At 40.0% G+C, this 17348-nt stretch overlaps 1 protein-coding gene across 1 annotated transcript in view; it reads left to right on the top strand.

Moving 5' to 3' along the window:
- The window catches only part of LOC138753860 (atrial natriuretic peptide receptor 1), a 54989-nt gene that overhangs the window by 31863 nt on the left and 5778 nt on the right, over positions 1 to 17348 (top strand). The window contains exons 14-18 of the mRNA XM_069917753.1: positions 394 to 498; positions 596 to 715; positions 1843 to 1936; positions 2690 to 2777; positions 5445 to 5584. Of these exons, the coding sequence (XP_069773854.1) occupies positions 394 to 498; positions 596 to 715; positions 1843 to 1936; positions 2690 to 2777; positions 5445 to 5584 (547 nt within the window). The remainder of the gene's footprint in view (positions 1 to 393; positions 499 to 595; positions 716 to 1842; positions 1937 to 2689; positions 2778 to 5444; positions 5585 to 17348) is intronic.

Genomic DNA, 17348 nt, shown 5'->3' with positions numbered 1-17348 from the left:
TCATTCCCAGGGCCTCTTCATTCCCAGGGCCTCTTCATTCCCAGGGCCTCTTCATTCCCAGGGCCTCTTCATTCCCAGGGCCTCTTCATTCCCAGGGCCTCTTCATTCCCAGGGCCTCTTCATTCCCAGGGCCTCTTCATTCCCAGGGCTTCTTCATTCCCAGGGCCTCTCCATTCCCAGGGCCTCTCCATCCCTGCCTCTGATGCTTCTGTATTTGACACTGTGGAGGGAAGTTCGTATAGCTTTGAAGGAAGGTTAATGGCTCTGATGAGTGGTTTGAGGGACAAGGTCCTGGGCCAATTCCAAATCAGATGCAATAAAACTCTGACGTCTTTGAAACAAAAATGATTGTTTAAATTATTGACTAACTCATCTCCTTGAATTATACTTCAGAGGGAAGATGGAAATATGGCTGAATGTGGGAAGTGCCTACCTTTACCTGAATTAATAAGTGGAAAATCAGAAAATGCCTGCCCTTGTCCCTCTGAATATGTCATGGTAAGTGAAGCCATGCAGGAAAAGCTGAGCTTGGAGCAAATCCTGGAATTAGTAAACGGCTTTTTCACAAACTTACTTTTGTCCTTTTGCTCCACAGGTGATTAGGAAATGCCGAGTACAAAACCCAGCTCACCGACCCTCGTTTGAACAGGTCACGAAGTACCTGCACAAGATCAATCCCAATAAAGTCAGCCCTGTGGACATGATGATGACTTTGGTACAGATACAGATGCAGAACTGGAATTTATTGGAAACACTCATCCTTTATAATTAGAGCTGAGAAGTTCAAAGTTTTAATTCACTTACCTTAGTTTTCAATTTATATTGCCATATGCAGAAAGGCCATTCAGCTCAACTGCTCTGTGTTGGTCTTATAAGAGCCAATCTCACCCTTCTCATTTCACTATCTCAATTCATCCTTCTATTTTTTTTCTGTTTCTCTCAGAATCTGACTGTACCCCTTGCACTGATAAACTCAAACCTCTCTCCTGGATGCCTTCTCTCATTCTACTCTCCATAAATTAGACGTCATTCAAAAATCATATCATTCATAAACATGCTGAGGAAATCCAGCAGGACACGCAGCATCCATAGGAACAACCTTCATCTGGACTGTGCTCCTTCAGTTCAGATTTCATGCTCATCCAAATTGAATTTTTCTCTCATTGTGCCTTCAGCTCCAGAACTTTCTCCTAAACATCTCCACCTCTCTTCTGCATCAAGATGGTCCATAAAATCTTTTTTTTTGCCAAGAGAGTCATATGCTTCAGTAACTCAACTTAATTTGGATTTGAATGGCTTGGATAATGCTGTTTTGTTCAAACTGCTCATTATCTTGATGAAGGGTTCCAGCCTAAAACATTGACCATTTGTTTTCTCTCACTGATGCTGCTTCACCAGCTGAGTTCCTTTCTCACTGGTGTGTTTATTAATCTCTTCAACCACTCTTTGCAAGGGAAAGTTCAGCATTTACAGGATGCCCTCAGTTAACCCACCTGTTAGTGGCGTTCCATTCATAAACTGGTCTGATTTTCTGGCCCACCACTTATCAGGGTTAACAAGGGTAAGAGGGCTGGGTCTCTGGTTGGAAGTGGGTTATTCTTCACGCACCAGTGAATGAGGTATTAGGGGCCAGTAGTAAGGCAGGGGCTGGTCTTGACACTTAGTTAGAACGCAGACATGAACATGCGCCCAACCCAAGACAAATGAAGTCATCTCTCCGAGTCCATAGTTCTGGCTAGAAATTTAGGTCAGGCTTTATTTCCAAATGTAAAGGAGTTTTGGGGTTGGAACTTGCCCGCTTTACAAAAAGATCTTTAACTGGTTTATATTCCTGTGCTTTAGATGGAAAAGTACAGCAAACACCTGGAAATTTTGGTAGCCGAGAGGACCCAGGACTTGGTCCATGAGAAACAGAAAACTGACCGTTTGCTTTATAGTAAGTCCTTGAAAAAGTCCATTCACATTCTGCCACTAATGAATGGAATACTGATTATTGAATGTTATTTTAAAGAAACTTCTCTCAATGTACGTTATTTGAATAAAACATTTATAAACCAGATTAAAACTAGAAATTATCAATATTAGTTTTTTTGAGCTCAAATGATATCCTCTGATATTAATTTGGCCTCTGTTTCATCAGAAGTTGTAATCATTCTGACATAAAAAAGGACTCACTGATTAAGTTTAAATGTTGATAAAGATAGCATAGACATTATGTGGTTAGAATGTTTTCCTGTCTTTTCTGAGAATCATCAAATTTCATGCAAAGAAAGTACTTAGTCATCTTAAATAATCTGTTTTCTCCTATGTACCTATAATTTTAAATCCTTTAATTTCATCTATAGACTGTATACAATAATCTGCTCAACTCTACTGGATTAAGATTTGAAGTAAAAATTCAAAACCATTCAGAATGAAATCTGTGGTTAGGGAATAGGATTTGCCTGCCTACATTTTGCTCAGATCTTGATGAAAGGCTCAAGCCTGAAACATTGGTTATGTTCCTTTATCTCTGCTATATAAAGTGCACTGTTTGACCTGCGAATTTCTCCAGCATTGTGCTTTATTGAAATCTGTGGTTAATGGGTCACAGCTTCTAGCTTTCAGAGGGCAGCAGAAGGAGGATTTCATTGACAGATTGTAATGCATTTGCATCTGGTTTATGTGACCGAAATATTGTCCATTCCAGGTATGCTGCCAAAGCAGGTAGCCGATGATCTCCGGCAAGGAATCATGGCTCAAGCTCAGAACTATGCCAGTGCCACGATATTCTTCAGGTAAAGGTCTCTGTGATTAGTCTGGCAAATGCAGAAATTGGGAACAGCTATTGGAAATTAACAGTCTTCCAAATGGCCCCATTTTGTAAACTTCTGTGCAGGGATGTCTGGCAGAGTGGGAGAGGGCAAAGTGAGGGGGATTCTATAAAAATAACCTTTATATCCTATGTGAATAGCAAAAAGTCAGCCAGGTGTTAGAGGTCTCATCTTTGAAGTGGAAAGCATCATTGCACATTTATATTCTTGCTGCCATCGTCAGCATCCCTTCCTGCTTGGGAAGTAGGCAATCCTCACAATATCACTGATATGTTAAAGCGTTGTACAGGGGGTATGGAGGATTGGGATTGTTATGACCCATGGTTGTACAGGAGAGACTTGAGTTGCACTCTGGAGGATATTTAGTAAAGGGGTTTAGAGATCTGGATTAGAAGGAGATAAGCTGTTCCCTTTGCTAAAAGATTTGGATGATTGGTAAAAGAATACCAGGTAACAAGAGGAAAGAGAACTTGGATGAAGGAGATGTAAAATAAACCAGATGAAATTGAATTGCTAACCTTGTTTACTTCCAACACATGCTGACCTCCTGAGTATTTCCAGCATTTTCTGTTTTTATAATTTCTATATAATGAATTATTAGGATTTGGAAGGAACTGCCTGATAAGGATTTATTTTTAATTCACATGATTGGGAGAGCCACTATTTATTAACTAAAGCCTAATTGCCACATTTTTGCATCCGAGCAGATTGCAAGACTTGACAACGTTGTGATTCTAAGGTCACATGAACTTCAGAGACAGAATATAGTAAAACTCAATGTGGCAAGCTCAATGGAGTTGGACCAGTAGATTTTGCAGATATTGGATGTTACTCCTTTTACTACCCCACTTTACTTCCAATACACTTTGTTTTAGATCATGGGTGGCCAAACTGTGACTCGTGGAGGTATCTTGGCTATAAAGTGCTAGTGGGCATGGCTTGCAATCATGTGACTATGGCTCATGTGGCCGTGTTGTACGCAATAGAATTAGCAGAGTGTAAGTGTGATCCAGACCACCTGCCCATCTAATGCCCCGGCCGTCTGTCCATCCGAGCGGCTGATACCATGGCCTCCCGCCCATCTAAGCTCCCAATGCCTTGACCATGGATCCTCACCCTCCCATCCAAGCTCCAGTGCCCTGACTGGTTCCCGACACCCCGCTGCCCTCCCATCCAAGATTGCGGCTGCAGATCCTCGCCCCTGCCTCTTGCCCATTCAAACACCCGATGCCCAGCCATTCTCCTATCCGAGCTCCTAAATTTTCCCCTAAAAATTGCTCGACAAAATTCGACTATTACACGAATATATGCAGACTGAATTCATTTTGATTATTAAAACTAATACTAATTAGCAGTTTAAAAAATGCATGTATATATTACATACTGATATATGTATTTCTTAATATTTATATAAAATATTTGTACCAATATTTGCTTGTAAGAGTAAAAATATGTAATATTTTTTCATGACTTGCGGCTCTCAAACATCTGAAGTTTATCATAACTCTTATGTTAAGCAAGTTTGGCCACCCCTGCTTTAGACTTTATGCAGGAGAATGATACAGTGTCTAGTAAGCTTCGTTGCAAACAGTATCAGGTGAGTTTTGCGGAAACCAGGAACCGGGATCCTGGTAGTCTAAAGAGAGCACAGATATCTGGGCTCGAGAGAAGGAAAGGGAGTGCAGGAACCAGGGCCCCACTGAGGGAAAGGGAGCAGGGGAACTGGGCTCCTTTGAGTGAAGGAGAGAGCACAATGGAAGTGCAGGACCCAGGGCCCAGTGGGAGTGCAGGAACCAGTAACTAGTGAGCCAGACGCTCATCCCTTGGGACATCTGAATAGTTGAAGAATGGATTATTGAATGGATTCCCCTACCATTCAAGTGTATAAGGAAGATTCCCTGTAGATTCATAGTTCAAGGAATCTCCTAACTGAATGAAATACTTGCACAACTTGAATGACTGCACGGTTCTTTCTTCCTTTCTAGAGTGCAGTATAGTCAAGGTTTCTTGATAGATCTCTGATCCATTATTTCCTCTGCAAAAAAAATTTCTGTCTGACTCTGATACATAATTTTTTTTATAGAAAGGAGCTCAGAACTCTCCATAACTTGGTCTAACTAATGTTACATAGAACAATGTTGTCAGTGTATGTTTCACAAGATTACAAATTTAAAACTGTGGAGCTCAGAGGCAAATAAAAAAATTTTTAAATGTCTGTCCCAAACATTATGGAGGGCCCTGTGTGGATCTTCCAGACACCTCTACTTTAAAAAATTAATACATTTGCACTGAATTTCTTCCTACAGTATTGAAAGTAATGAAAATAATTTTGTTTAAAATAAATGGGTTAACATGGTAGGATGTCATTAACCAGCTTTTTAGAATCAAACCATCTGCAGAGATATTAGGACAAGTGACCAGAAGCTAAGGGGTGGGTTTTAAGGAATACTTTGGGGAAGGAGAGAGAAGTGGAAAGGCTGTGGGGGTTGGAGAAGAATTCCAGACCTCAGGTCCATACCAACTGAATAACACCAAGCTTCTCAACAGCTCCACTATGTTGTGCCTCCCATATTTTTTCTAGCACTTTATGAAGGTTCATGTCACTTATATATTTCCCTGTTTCTTTCATAGTGATATTGAAGGCTTCACGCAGCTATCAAGCATGAGTACACCATATCAAGTTGTAGAATTTTTGAACAAACTATACACAACCTTTGATGAAATCATAGACAATTATGATGTATACAAAGTAGAAACTATAGGAGATGCATGTAAGTATAGCATAAAATGCATTGTACATCAAAGCAGTTGACTTCATCTAAAGCAACTAAAATTAGTACTCTGTTGCATGTGTGCTTTGTGGAATTTGGTGGATGTGTCCTTGTACAGAAATCTCCAAAATCAAGTTCCATTGAGTCAGTAGAAGTGAGTTTTAGAAGTGGTTTACAACACACAGTTGCTACTTAGACCTGTTGTCCCTGGCCTTAAGCAGGTCCTTTTATGGAATATCAAGAGGGTTCTGAAATTCAGTGTAACACAGCCACGTAATGAGTTATTAGACCAGATGGTGCCATAAGCCACATGGTGGCTCCATAGAGAGAGATTAGTGAGCTGTAATGCACTGGTCAGGGTGCTGTGGCCTTCCACATGTGCATGTTACAGCACAGGATCTAAAGTCTGTTCCAGGTCTTGAAACGTACAAAATTCTGATGGGGCTTAACAGGCTAGATGATAATTTGCCGAATGAGGAATCCAGATCCAGGAGTCACAGTTTTAGAATCAGGTGCATGCCATCTTTGACCAAAAAGAGGAGAAATTTCTGTCCTCGTAGGCTGGTGAATCTTTGGAATTCTCTGCCTTGGAGGAATGCAAAGGTTCTGTTGTTGAATTCATGCAAAACAAAGAGTAATGAATTTATGGACATTAAGGAAGTCAAAAGATTACAGGGACCATGTGATAAAATGGAACTCAGCCGATAAAGAGCCATGATCATTGAACATTCCTAAGGTTTCTGTAACATATTAATTAGTCAACCCTCAGCTTTACACCAACCGTGGCTGGCACGTTATTTGCAGCTCCACTTGTTAGTATGATGGTCAGTGACCTTTATTGAAAATGTAGTTGGAAGTAAGTAGCATTTTTTTATACTTTCATGAATGTTAATATTTTAAATTAATCTCATTGTTTGATTATGTTTTTAATTTATTTTAATTTTTTTTTACTTTGTTCAAATGTCTGCCCATTGTTTTCTAAATGTCTGATCTCGGAGAGATTAAGGAACAATGGAAAAGACCTTGGTCAGCACAAGCTGTTAGAATGCCATCTGGAGAATCCATGGGCTGGGCCTCACCAAGCGGCCGGAGCAGCAGGGTCAGCACATGATGGCATGGTTAGCGCAGCAGATAGCGTACCGCTGTTACAGCCCCTGCGATCGGGACTGAGGTTCGAATCCCCCGCTGTCTGTAATGAGTTTGTACGTTCTCCCCGTGTCTGCATGGGTTTTCTCTAGGGGCTCTGGTTTCTTCCCATCCTTCAAAAAAAAATATACTGGGTGTAGAGCTCGTCGAAAGAACCAAAGACTTGTTGATCCAAACCAAGGCTTTTATTAGCAAAAGACCGGAGCTCTTCACAGGTGGCCGACCAGTCCGGAATGATCCGACCTGGCTAGGGACACAACCCTTTAAGGCCCAAACAATAGGTGTGGCTTAGCTCTCAGCCAATCGCTGTAAGCACAGTCTAGATACAGTAACTATATACACTATGTACATTGGTGATAGATCTGTACTATCACATTCACCCCTTCTTGGAGAATTGACCCGGGAAAAAAAAAACAAAAACGAGGGAGAGAATGAAAAGGAAGGGGTAGGTCAAGGACTGTAGCGGTCAGGGGGTCTGACCATCCGGCGTGACCGCCGTGGTGCCGGGATTGGGGTCGCTGGAGTGGTGTCACCAGCGGCGGTAGCGTCGGCCCCGGGGGTGTCTGTGGCGGCGGCAGCAGCGGCGGTAGCGTCGGCCCCGGGGGTGGCTGTGGCGGCGGCAGCAGCGGCGGTAGTGTCAAGTGTTCCGCACGGGGGCGAGAGGCAGGCCATCACCATGGTTGCGACGGTGGGTTGCCCCTTCCGGGTTCGGCGTCTCCGTGACGTCAGGCGTTGCCGTGCAGGGGAGCCCTCGCTCTCATTGGACGAGAGCTCTGGGGAAGAAGAGTTTGAATGGGATAGTGGCGGTTGGGCTTCACACGAGGCACTGTGTTTGCTGGCGGCCATTTTAGACCTACAGACTGCAGCAAAGTGGCCCTTTTTAAGGCACTTCTGGCACCTGGCTTTTCTTGCTGGGCACTGGGACCTGCTGTGCTTGTCCCTCCCGCAGAAATAACATTTTGGGTTCGCAGGGGGCAGTGTAGCAGCAGCTGACAGGCTGTCAGGGGTAGGGTAGAAGGGCAATCTACTCACATCAGAACGAAGGGTCCAGTCCCTAGAGAGCTCGGTGGACTTTAAGGCTGCATCCTCCATTGTGATTGCAATCCGGGCCACGTCGTCTAGTTTTTCTACCCCTTGCTCGAGCAAGCGCAGCCTCACTTCGTTTGATCGGAGCCCGGCCACATAGGCATCCCGGACGAGATCGTTTGTGATCTCGGCAGCAGTTTTGTCCACACAGTTACAGTCCTTGCCCAATGCCTTTAATACTTGTAAATATGCTCTGCTGGACTCACCGGGCTGTTGCTTCCTCGACGCAAGCACGAGCCGGGCATGAACTCTGTTCACCGGTTGATCATACAGTCCTTTCAGTACCTTTATGGCTGCGGTGTAAGTGGTCTCATCCTGGATGTTCTCGTAGACTCTCAAGGACACCATAGACAGCAATGCTGTTAGACGCTGGTTATCCTCCTCTACCTGAATGAATCTCAGGAAGTTTTCAAAGTTCAGCAGCCAGAAGTTAAAGGCTTTGAAGGCTGTAGCTGACTGTGGGTCGATATCAAGTTTTTCTGGCCGAGTTAAACGCTCCATCCCTTTCAAAAAAAAATTCTTTTTGCTAATAAAATTGTAGAGCTCGTCGAAAGAACCAAAGACTTGTTGATCCAAACCAAGGCTTTTATTAGCAAAAGACCGGAGCTCTTCACAGGTGGCCGACCAGTCCGGAATGATCCGACCTGGCTAGGGACACAACCCTTTAAGGCCCAAACAATAGGTGTGGCTTAGCTCTCAGCCAATCGCTGTAAGCACAGTCTAGATACAGTAACTATATACACTATGTACATTGGTGATAGATCTGTACTATCACACTGGGGGTGTGGGTTAATTGGGCACATGGGCCTGTTACCATGCTGTGTTTGTAAATTTAAATTAAAATTGAAAAGTTACATTAAAATTAAAAATAAAATTGAATAAATTTAAAAGGAAAGTAGGAACTGAGTTAACTGCAAAATGATACAGTCTAGCCCGTCAAGACGGGCAGCCAAAACTTTCAAGGACTTGGGTTTTAAAGGAAGACTGGAAGGTTGAGCAAGGAAATCTTGGAACCCCGCAGCTTGGCAAGGGCACTAATGTCAGAGTACCCACGAAGCACAAGAGTCCATGAGCAGTTTGACAGGCTAGAAGAGGTTACAGAGAAATCCTGGAGGGATTGGCAGTTGATCACACAAGGGTAAACCATTGAGAGATGTTCTAGTACTAGGAGAATCTCAACAAGTCTGACAGCATTCATAGGAAGTAAAAATGAACCAAACTTTCAGACCTGGACCCTTCATCAAGTAATGAGCAAACCAGACAGGCACCTGGATAAAAAGGTGGAGAGAGGAGAGGAGGGATGAAGGGGCAGTGAGGGGGGGGGGGGAGTACATGCTAACAGGTAGGGTGATCATAGCTGGATACAGGTGAGAGGGTAGAAGGGAAAGAAGCTGAGGTGTGATGGGGACAGGCTAGCTCTGACAGGAGAGGGAAGGGGCCAGGGTGCTGAAGGAAAGAAGACAGAGGGATAGGTAAAAAGAGAGACTCAGGGGAGGTGTTAACAGAAATTGAAGGTCGATGTTAATGCCATCTGGTTGGAGAGTGCCCAGATGAAATATAAGTCACAAATGTGCTGGAGAATGTCTTCATTTTAGGGTAGAGTTAGTAAAATAAGCATGCCCTTATTAGATGACATTCATGGATTCCTCTGGAAGTTAAGGGTAACCTTCAGTGACAAAGAGAAATTAATTGTATTATTTTGGTTTACTTTGAGCATATTATATATATTTGCAAATATGTGTAACGGGCCCAGAGGACCCCAAAACCCAGCAGCAATAGAAATTCATCAAGACGAATGGTTACTTAAACTAAAGTTGCTTTTAATTTTTTAAACATTATAAAAAGGATCAAACTTTAACTTATTACCCTTAACTTAACCCCCTTCTAATTCTAAGCACACGTGTATGTAATGTGTATATAAGTTCAGAAAAGTTATTTGATTCACAGTCCAATCTCACATCTCACTCCTCCAAGTTCACTGGTATCAGGCAATTTGTATACTGTGCACAGAATTTAACATTTATGAATTTTCACCAGGCTCTGGTGGAAGCGGTTAAATGGTTACCGCTCAGTAAGGTTCTTGTTGGTTTTCAGAGAGATATTTAGTTATTCGTTGGACACACACAAACTGATTTACTTCCATCAGTCATTTCAGTGTCATGCTGAAGAAACTTGCCCTATCAGGGTTTTCCAAATGATAACCTCTTGTTTCAGGTGTAAGGTAAAACATCATGAGATGGGAATGTGTAGGGAGTTACCCTGTACAGGGCAGTAACAAGAAGGGGAGGTGTCCTTGTACTCCTGTTAGGTAAAACATCATGAGATGGGACCGGAGAAGGAGTCACCCAGTACTAAGGAGTAACAGAATGCATCCTTGTACTTACAAGATAAGAGAGACATTGATGGATTGAGAGGCAGGAAGCTAGCAGGGAAAGGATAGCAACAGTTTAAGAGAGACATTGATGGATTGAGAGGCAGGAAGCTAGCAGGGAAAGGATAGCAACAGTTTTAGTCATTGGACAAGTAATGATATGATGATGTTCTAAGCATGTATCCAAGGGTATAAAAAATCACCATTTTGCTGATAACGGCAGAATGCATTCTCCGACTAACCTGGTTGGTCGCAAGTGTTACAATCCGGTAATAAAGAACAAAGAACCCTGATTTCGACTCAGCCTGGTGTTTGTCTCACTCATTCATGAACAAAGCAGACCTAACACAGGTCACCACATAGTTCCTTATTTCAGGTGAAACACTCTAGCCAGCCATTTCCTCTTGTATGGAGCACAAGGGTTTTCAACAGGCTGAACTCAGAAGTCACATCCTGTCTTCAAAATGAGGTTTAAGCAAGCTGCCAGCTTGTTGTGCTGCAGTCTCCAGAAGCCACTTCAGAAAACTCTCTCTCTCCAAAGAATCACATGTTGTTTAATCTCACTGCTTGTAAAAACCAGAAACTCTCTTAAAACAGCAAACTGCCACCAAACAGATTGCTGGCTCCAAGATCAATTCCTCAAATATCTTCTCAGTTCCCCAAGATGGGCTCTTCTTTTTTCACCTCCTTGTGAGAACCTTCAACAAAGCAGTTTCCATTGTCTTTACAAAGGCCCTGGGCCCAGAGTGTCTGCTTTGAGCAGAGTTCTTGCATTTGAAATGAGATCTATTTTGTGAAGTGTTTGTTTCCGACACTAGGACTCCCACAATCTATCTCTTCCAAAAACATCTATACATAATATAAAATCTGTTATAATCCATCACAAATGAGTATTTTAAAAGTGTTCTATATTTGAGCAGAATTGTCAAAAGCAAAAGGTCACATCCTTCAGCAGTTCAAACAAAGTTGGCAACTCTGGAGAAAATGTTGGTGGATGATTAATGTGAATTAATGTGATCCAGTGATCTGTACACAAATTATTGGTGAATTCATACTAAGGAACTTTTGCAGGTTGCAGTGAGACCAGAGGGCACAGGCTCTGACTTATTTCCATGCCAAGCTGTGACATTGGGCGCACATATGATGCTTGGGGTATGGGATAGGGAATTGAGGAGTATTTTGGTCAGCCTTTTTTAAAAATATTTTTTTATTTTTCACACCATGAACCGTATCAACCAAAATATATACAAATGTTTCTCATTAAATTTACACAGTGGTCTTTTCTCCCCTTTTTTTCCCCCTTTCCCTCCCTCCCCTCTACCCACCCCCTTCAAAACCCATAAATATTCAACATATACAATACAATAAAACCATAAAACAATATCTTTACACAAAGGAAAATAAACAAGAAAAATGCGTCATCTATTTATTACACACGGAATCAAGTCATTTTGTTTTCTTATCATTTTCATTCTCATTTTAGGGAATGGAGGTCGTAGGCAAGCTCTCTCTGATATGTTCCATGTCTGGTTTCCAAATTTGTTCAAACATTGTGATTTTTTTTTTAATTGTATGTTATTTTTTCCAATTAAATACATTTATTCATTTCCATGTACCATTGCTGTATACTCATGCTCTCTTCCATTTTCCAAGTTGATATTATACATTTTTTTGCTACTTCTAAGGCTATCATAATAAATCTTTTTTGTGCTTTATCCAATTTGAGGCCTAATTCTCTACTTCTTATTTTACTTAAAAGAAATATCTCTGGTTTTTTTGGTATGTTAATTTTTATAATTTCATTTAGTATCTGATTTAATTCTTCCCAAAATGTATTTACTTTCGTACATGTGGCATGTAATGTTGTTTCCATTTCTTTCTTACAGCGAAAACATCTATCCGATAATGTTGAATCCCATTTTTTTAGTTTTTGAGGAGTGATATATACCCTGTGTAACCAATTATACTGTATTATGTATAACCTTGTGTTTATTGTATTCTTCATAGTTCCAAAACATAACTTTTCCCATACTTCATTTTTTATCTTTATGTTTAGATCCTTTTCCCACTTCTGCTTAGGTTTATAGCTTATTTCATTTTCATTATCTTGCAGTTAATGTACATGTTGGTTATAAATCTTTTAATTATCATTGTGTCTGTAATCACGTATTCAAAGCTGCTTCCTTTAGGTAATCTCAAGCTGCTTCCGAATTTATCCTTTAAATAAGCTTTCAATTGATGATATGCAAACATTGTACCATGAGTTATTCCATATTTGTACTTCAACTGTTCAAATGTTAATAAATTATTTCCCAAAAAACAATTTTCTATTCTTTTGATTCCTTTTCTCTCCCATTCTCTAAAGGAAAGCTTGTCTATTGTAAAAGGGATTAGCGGATTTTGCGTCAATAGTAATTTTGGTATTTGATCATTCATTTTTTTCCTTTCTAAGTGGATCTTCTTCCATGTATTAAGTAAATGATGCAGTACTGGTGAGTTTTTATATTACACCAGCGTTTCATCCCACTTATAAAGTATATGTTCTGGTACCTTTTCCCCTATTTTATCTAGTACTATCTTAGTCCAGTCTGGTTTTTCCCTTGTCTGGTAAAAATCTGATAAATACCTTAATTGTGTGGCTCTATAATAATTTCTAAAATTTGGTAACTGTAAACCACCTTGATTATACCTCTCTGTTAATTTATTTAATGCTACCCTTGGATTCCTCCCTTTCCACAAGAATTTCCTTATTATTCTCTTTAGTTCCTTAAAGAATTTTTCTGTTAAACGAATTGGTAACATTTGAAATAAGTATTGTATCCTTGGAACCACGTTCATTTTAATGCAGTTTACCCTCCTTATCAACGTTAGCAGTAATTCTTTCCAATGTTCTAAGTCTTCCTGCAATTTCTTTATTAGTGGCTGATAATTTACTTTGTACAAGTGACTTGTTATTATCTAACCTGATCCATATTGTATATGTTGCCATTTAAATGGTGATTCTTTTAAAAATTCTGTATAGTCTGCGTTACGCATTGGCATCACTTCACTTTTATTTGCGTTCATCTTGTACCCCAATATTTCTCCATATTCCTTCAATTTCTAATGTAATTCTTTTACTGATACCCCCGGTTCTGTTAGGTATACTTTGATGTCATCTGCAAACAAGCTGATTTTATACTCCTTCTCCTTTATTTTTGTCCCTTTTATTTTCTATTCTGCCAAAGGTTCTATTGCTAAGGTGAACAATAAGGGGGATAGTGGACATCCCTGTCTAGTTGACCTACTTAATTTAAAGTGATTCAATACAAATCCATTTACTGTTACCTTCGCCAATGGTCCATTAAACAATGCTTTAATCCAATTTATATATTTTTCTGGTAGTTTGAACTTCTGTAATACTTTAAATAAATAGTTCCACTCTACTCTGTCAAAGGCTTTTTCTGCGTCTAGAGCAACAGCCACTGTTGGTTTCTTATTTCCTTGAACTGCGTGGATTAGATTAATAAGTTTGCAGACATTGTCCACTGTTCGTCTTTCCTTAATAAATCTAATTTGATCTTGTTTTACTATTTTAGGTACATAATCGGCCAATGTGTTTGCTAATAATTTCGCTTTTATCTCATAGTCTGAGTTAAGTAGAGATATTGGTCTATATGATGTTGGTGTTAATGAATCCTTCCCCGTCTTTGTTATTATTGTAATCATTGCTGTCTTACATGAATCTGGCAAGTTTTGTGTTTCTTCTATCTGGTTCATTACTTCCAGGAGAGGAGGAATTAATAACTCTTTAAATGTTTTATAAAATTCTATTGGAAATCCATCCTCTCCTGGTGTTTCATTGCTCGTCAGCTTTTTTAATATATCCTGTACTTTCTCTATTTCAAATGGTTTTATTAGTTTGTTTTGTTCCTCTTCTTGCAATTTTGGCAGTTCAATTTTAGCTAAATATTCCTCTATTTTATTATCTTTCCCCTCGTTCTTAGTTTGGTACAATTCTTCATAAAATTCCTTAAAATTTTCATTAATCTCTGTTGGATTATATGTAATTTGTTTGTCCTTTTTCCTTGATGCCAGTATCATTCTTTTAGCTTGTTCTGTTTTAAGTTGCCAGGCTAATATTTTTCTCCCAGTTCATAATACTTTGGCTTTGTTTTCATTATTTTCTTCTCCACCTTGTACATTTGTAATATTTCATATTTAATTTTTTTGTCCGCCAATTCTCTCCTTTTCCTTATATCATCCCTTTTTACTAATTCCTTTTCTGTACTTACTATCTCCCTTTCCAACTGCTCTATTTCCCGATTGTAATCCTTTTTCATCTTAGTCACATAACTTATTATCTGCTCTCTAATGAAGGCTTTCATTGTATCCCATATATAAATTTGTCTTTCACTGATCCTGTGTTTATTTCAAAATATGTTTTAATTTGGTGTTCAATAAACTCCCTAAATTCCTGTCTTTTAAGTAGCATGGAGTTTAACCTCCATTTATATGTTCTTGGTTGGATGTCCTCCAGTTCTATTGCTAATAACAGGGGTGAATGATCAGATAGTAGTCTAGCTTTATACTCAGTTTTCCTAACTCTCCCTTGAATATGGGCTGACAACAAAAACATCAATCCTTGAGTAAGTTTTGTGCCTACTTGTATAATATGAAAATTCCTTCTCTCTTGGGTGTTGCCTCTTCCATATATCCATAAGTTTCATTTCCTGCATTGATTTAACCATAAATTGGGCTACTTTATTTTTTTTGCTTGTCTTTTGTCCAGTTTTATCCAACATTGGGTCCAAATTAAGGTTAAAATCCCCTCCTATCAATATATTTCTTTGTGTGTCTGCAATCTTCAATAAAATATCCTGCATAAACTTTTGATCCTCCTCGTTAGGCGCATATATATTGAGCAAATTCCAAAATTCTGAGTATATCTGACACTTTATCATTGCATACCTCCCTGCCAGATCTATTATTTCCTCCTCTATTTTGATTGGTACATTTTTGTTAACTAGTATGGCTACATCTCTAGCTTTTGAATTATAGGATGCTGCCGTTACGTGTCCTACGCAGTCTCTCTTTAGTTGTTATGTTCCACTTCAGTTAGATGCGTTTCCTGCACAAATGCTATATCTATTTTTTCCTTCTTCAATAAATTTAGTAGCCTCTTCCTTTTAATTTGGCTATATATTTCATTAATATTTATAGTCATATAGTTCAACATGGCCATCTTATATCTTGCATACACCTCTTTTCAACCTCTTTGCCACCTCCATCCCCCTTTTCCCCATTTTCATCACTTAGTTTTCTCTTATTACACTTAATACACGACAACACATTTAAGACATAAAGTACCCTCGCAGTTCCCACATCCACTAATACCTTAACCCCAAAAGGTCCCCCCCTCTCTGAGTTGCCCCATATCCCTTGTCGGGCAACTACAACTCCCCTTTTCATTTGGACTGCGATCTTGTTTGTAGCATCAATTTATTTTGCAGTGACAGTTATTCCCCCTCTCCCCAGCCCTCCCCAGAAAACACTTTTTTTAATCACATTTAACAAAGTTCTCTCTCTCCCCCCCCCCACTCCCTTCCTTCCCTTCTCTTTTCCCTCCTTAGTTCTTTACATATACATTGTTTTTACATCTTTATATATACCTTATTGTCGTTCTTCATTCTTGTTAAATCTCTTCTCCTGTCCTGCAAACATTCTGCGAATTCTTGCACTTTCCCTGGATCCGAGAACAGTCTGTTTTGCTCCCCGGGTATAAATATTTTAAGCACAACCGGATGACTTAATATGAATTTGTAACCTTTTTTCCATAAAATCAATTTCACTGTATTAAACTCCTTCCTCCTCTTTAAGAGTTCAAAACTTAAGTCTGGGTAAAAAAATATTTTTTGACCCTTGTATTCCAATGGTTTATTATCTTCTCTAACTTTATACTTTGCCCTTTCCAGTATATTTTCTCTTGTCGTGTATCTCAAAAATTTTACTAAGACAGATCTTGGTTTTTGATGTGTCTGCGGTTTCGGAGCTAATGCTCTGTGTTCCCTTTCTATTTCCATTTTTTTCCTGCATTTCTGTTATTCCCAGGACCTTCGGGATCCATCCTTTTATAAATTCCTTCATGTCTGTGCCTTCTTCACCCTCCTTCAGGCCCACTGTTTTTATGTTGTTTCACCTACTATAATTTTCCAACATATCAATTTTCTGATATAACAACTCTTGTGTCTCTTTAATTTTTTTTTGTCACTTTCTTCCAATTTTTCTCTTAAGTCATTTACTTCCATTTCTACAGCCGTTTCCCGCACTTCCACACTCTCTACTCTTTTCCCTATTTCTGTCATTACCAGTTCTAACCTCTGCATTTTATCTTCTGTTCTTTTCATTTTCCTTTTAATTGCATTAAATTCTAATGATCACCATTCTTTTAGTGATCTCATTTGTTCTTCAAAAAATACTTTATCTATATTCTGTTCATCAGTTTTACCTTTTATTTCTCTTTGTCCATCTGTTTTACCTTCTATTTCTCTGTGAAGATCTTGGTCTTCTTTCTTTTATTCTGTGTCTGTATCTGTTTTTGTGTCTTCTTCTCTTCTTTGTGTCTGTGTCTCTTCTGTTTTTCCTGATGAGCTGCTTGTATCTCTTTGTCAGGCCTCTTCTTGCTGGGCCTCTTGTTGCTGGTCCTCCCCTCCTGGGCTGCTCATCTGTTGTGCTTCCTGACGTTGGTCTTCTTGTCGGTCATCCCTCCATTTATCTCCCACGTCGGCTTCATCGCTCCCTCTTCTGCTGCCTTCCTCATCTTCCAACTGAGTGCCCTGGTGTCGGGCGTCCCTCAGCTGTTCACTCTGTGACAGCCCACTCCTCTGCTGAGCCCCCCTCCCACTGGTGTCCTCTTTCTCCTTTGATTGCGCAGTTGCGCACTTTTGTTTGGCTCTGAGAGCCATTTTTGTAGTGCACTGGCTGGTGGGTCATGACTCCGCAGAGCAGGCACTTGCCTCAAGGTTCGGGCACTCCTCACCACCACAGCTCCTGTTCCTTTGTGGAGGTAAGGCCTTCTTCTTTCTTCTCCGGTGACTTTTCTACTTTTTTCTTCCAGTTGTTTTTACATTCTACTTGGAAGCCACCTTCTTTCTCTTCTCTGTATCTTTATCTTTTATTTTT

The sequence above is a fragment of the Narcine bancroftii genome, chromosome 1 (assembly GCF_036971445.1).
Source record: "Narcine bancroftii isolate sNarBan1 chromosome 1, sNarBan1.hap1, whole genome shotgun sequence".
Classification (NCBI taxonomy): domain Eukaryota; kingdom Metazoa; phylum Chordata; class Chondrichthyes; order Torpediniformes; family Narcinidae; genus Narcine; species Narcine bancroftii.
Note: the sequence above shows the minus strand (reverse complement) of the source record. Positions and strands in the feature narration are given on the sequence as shown.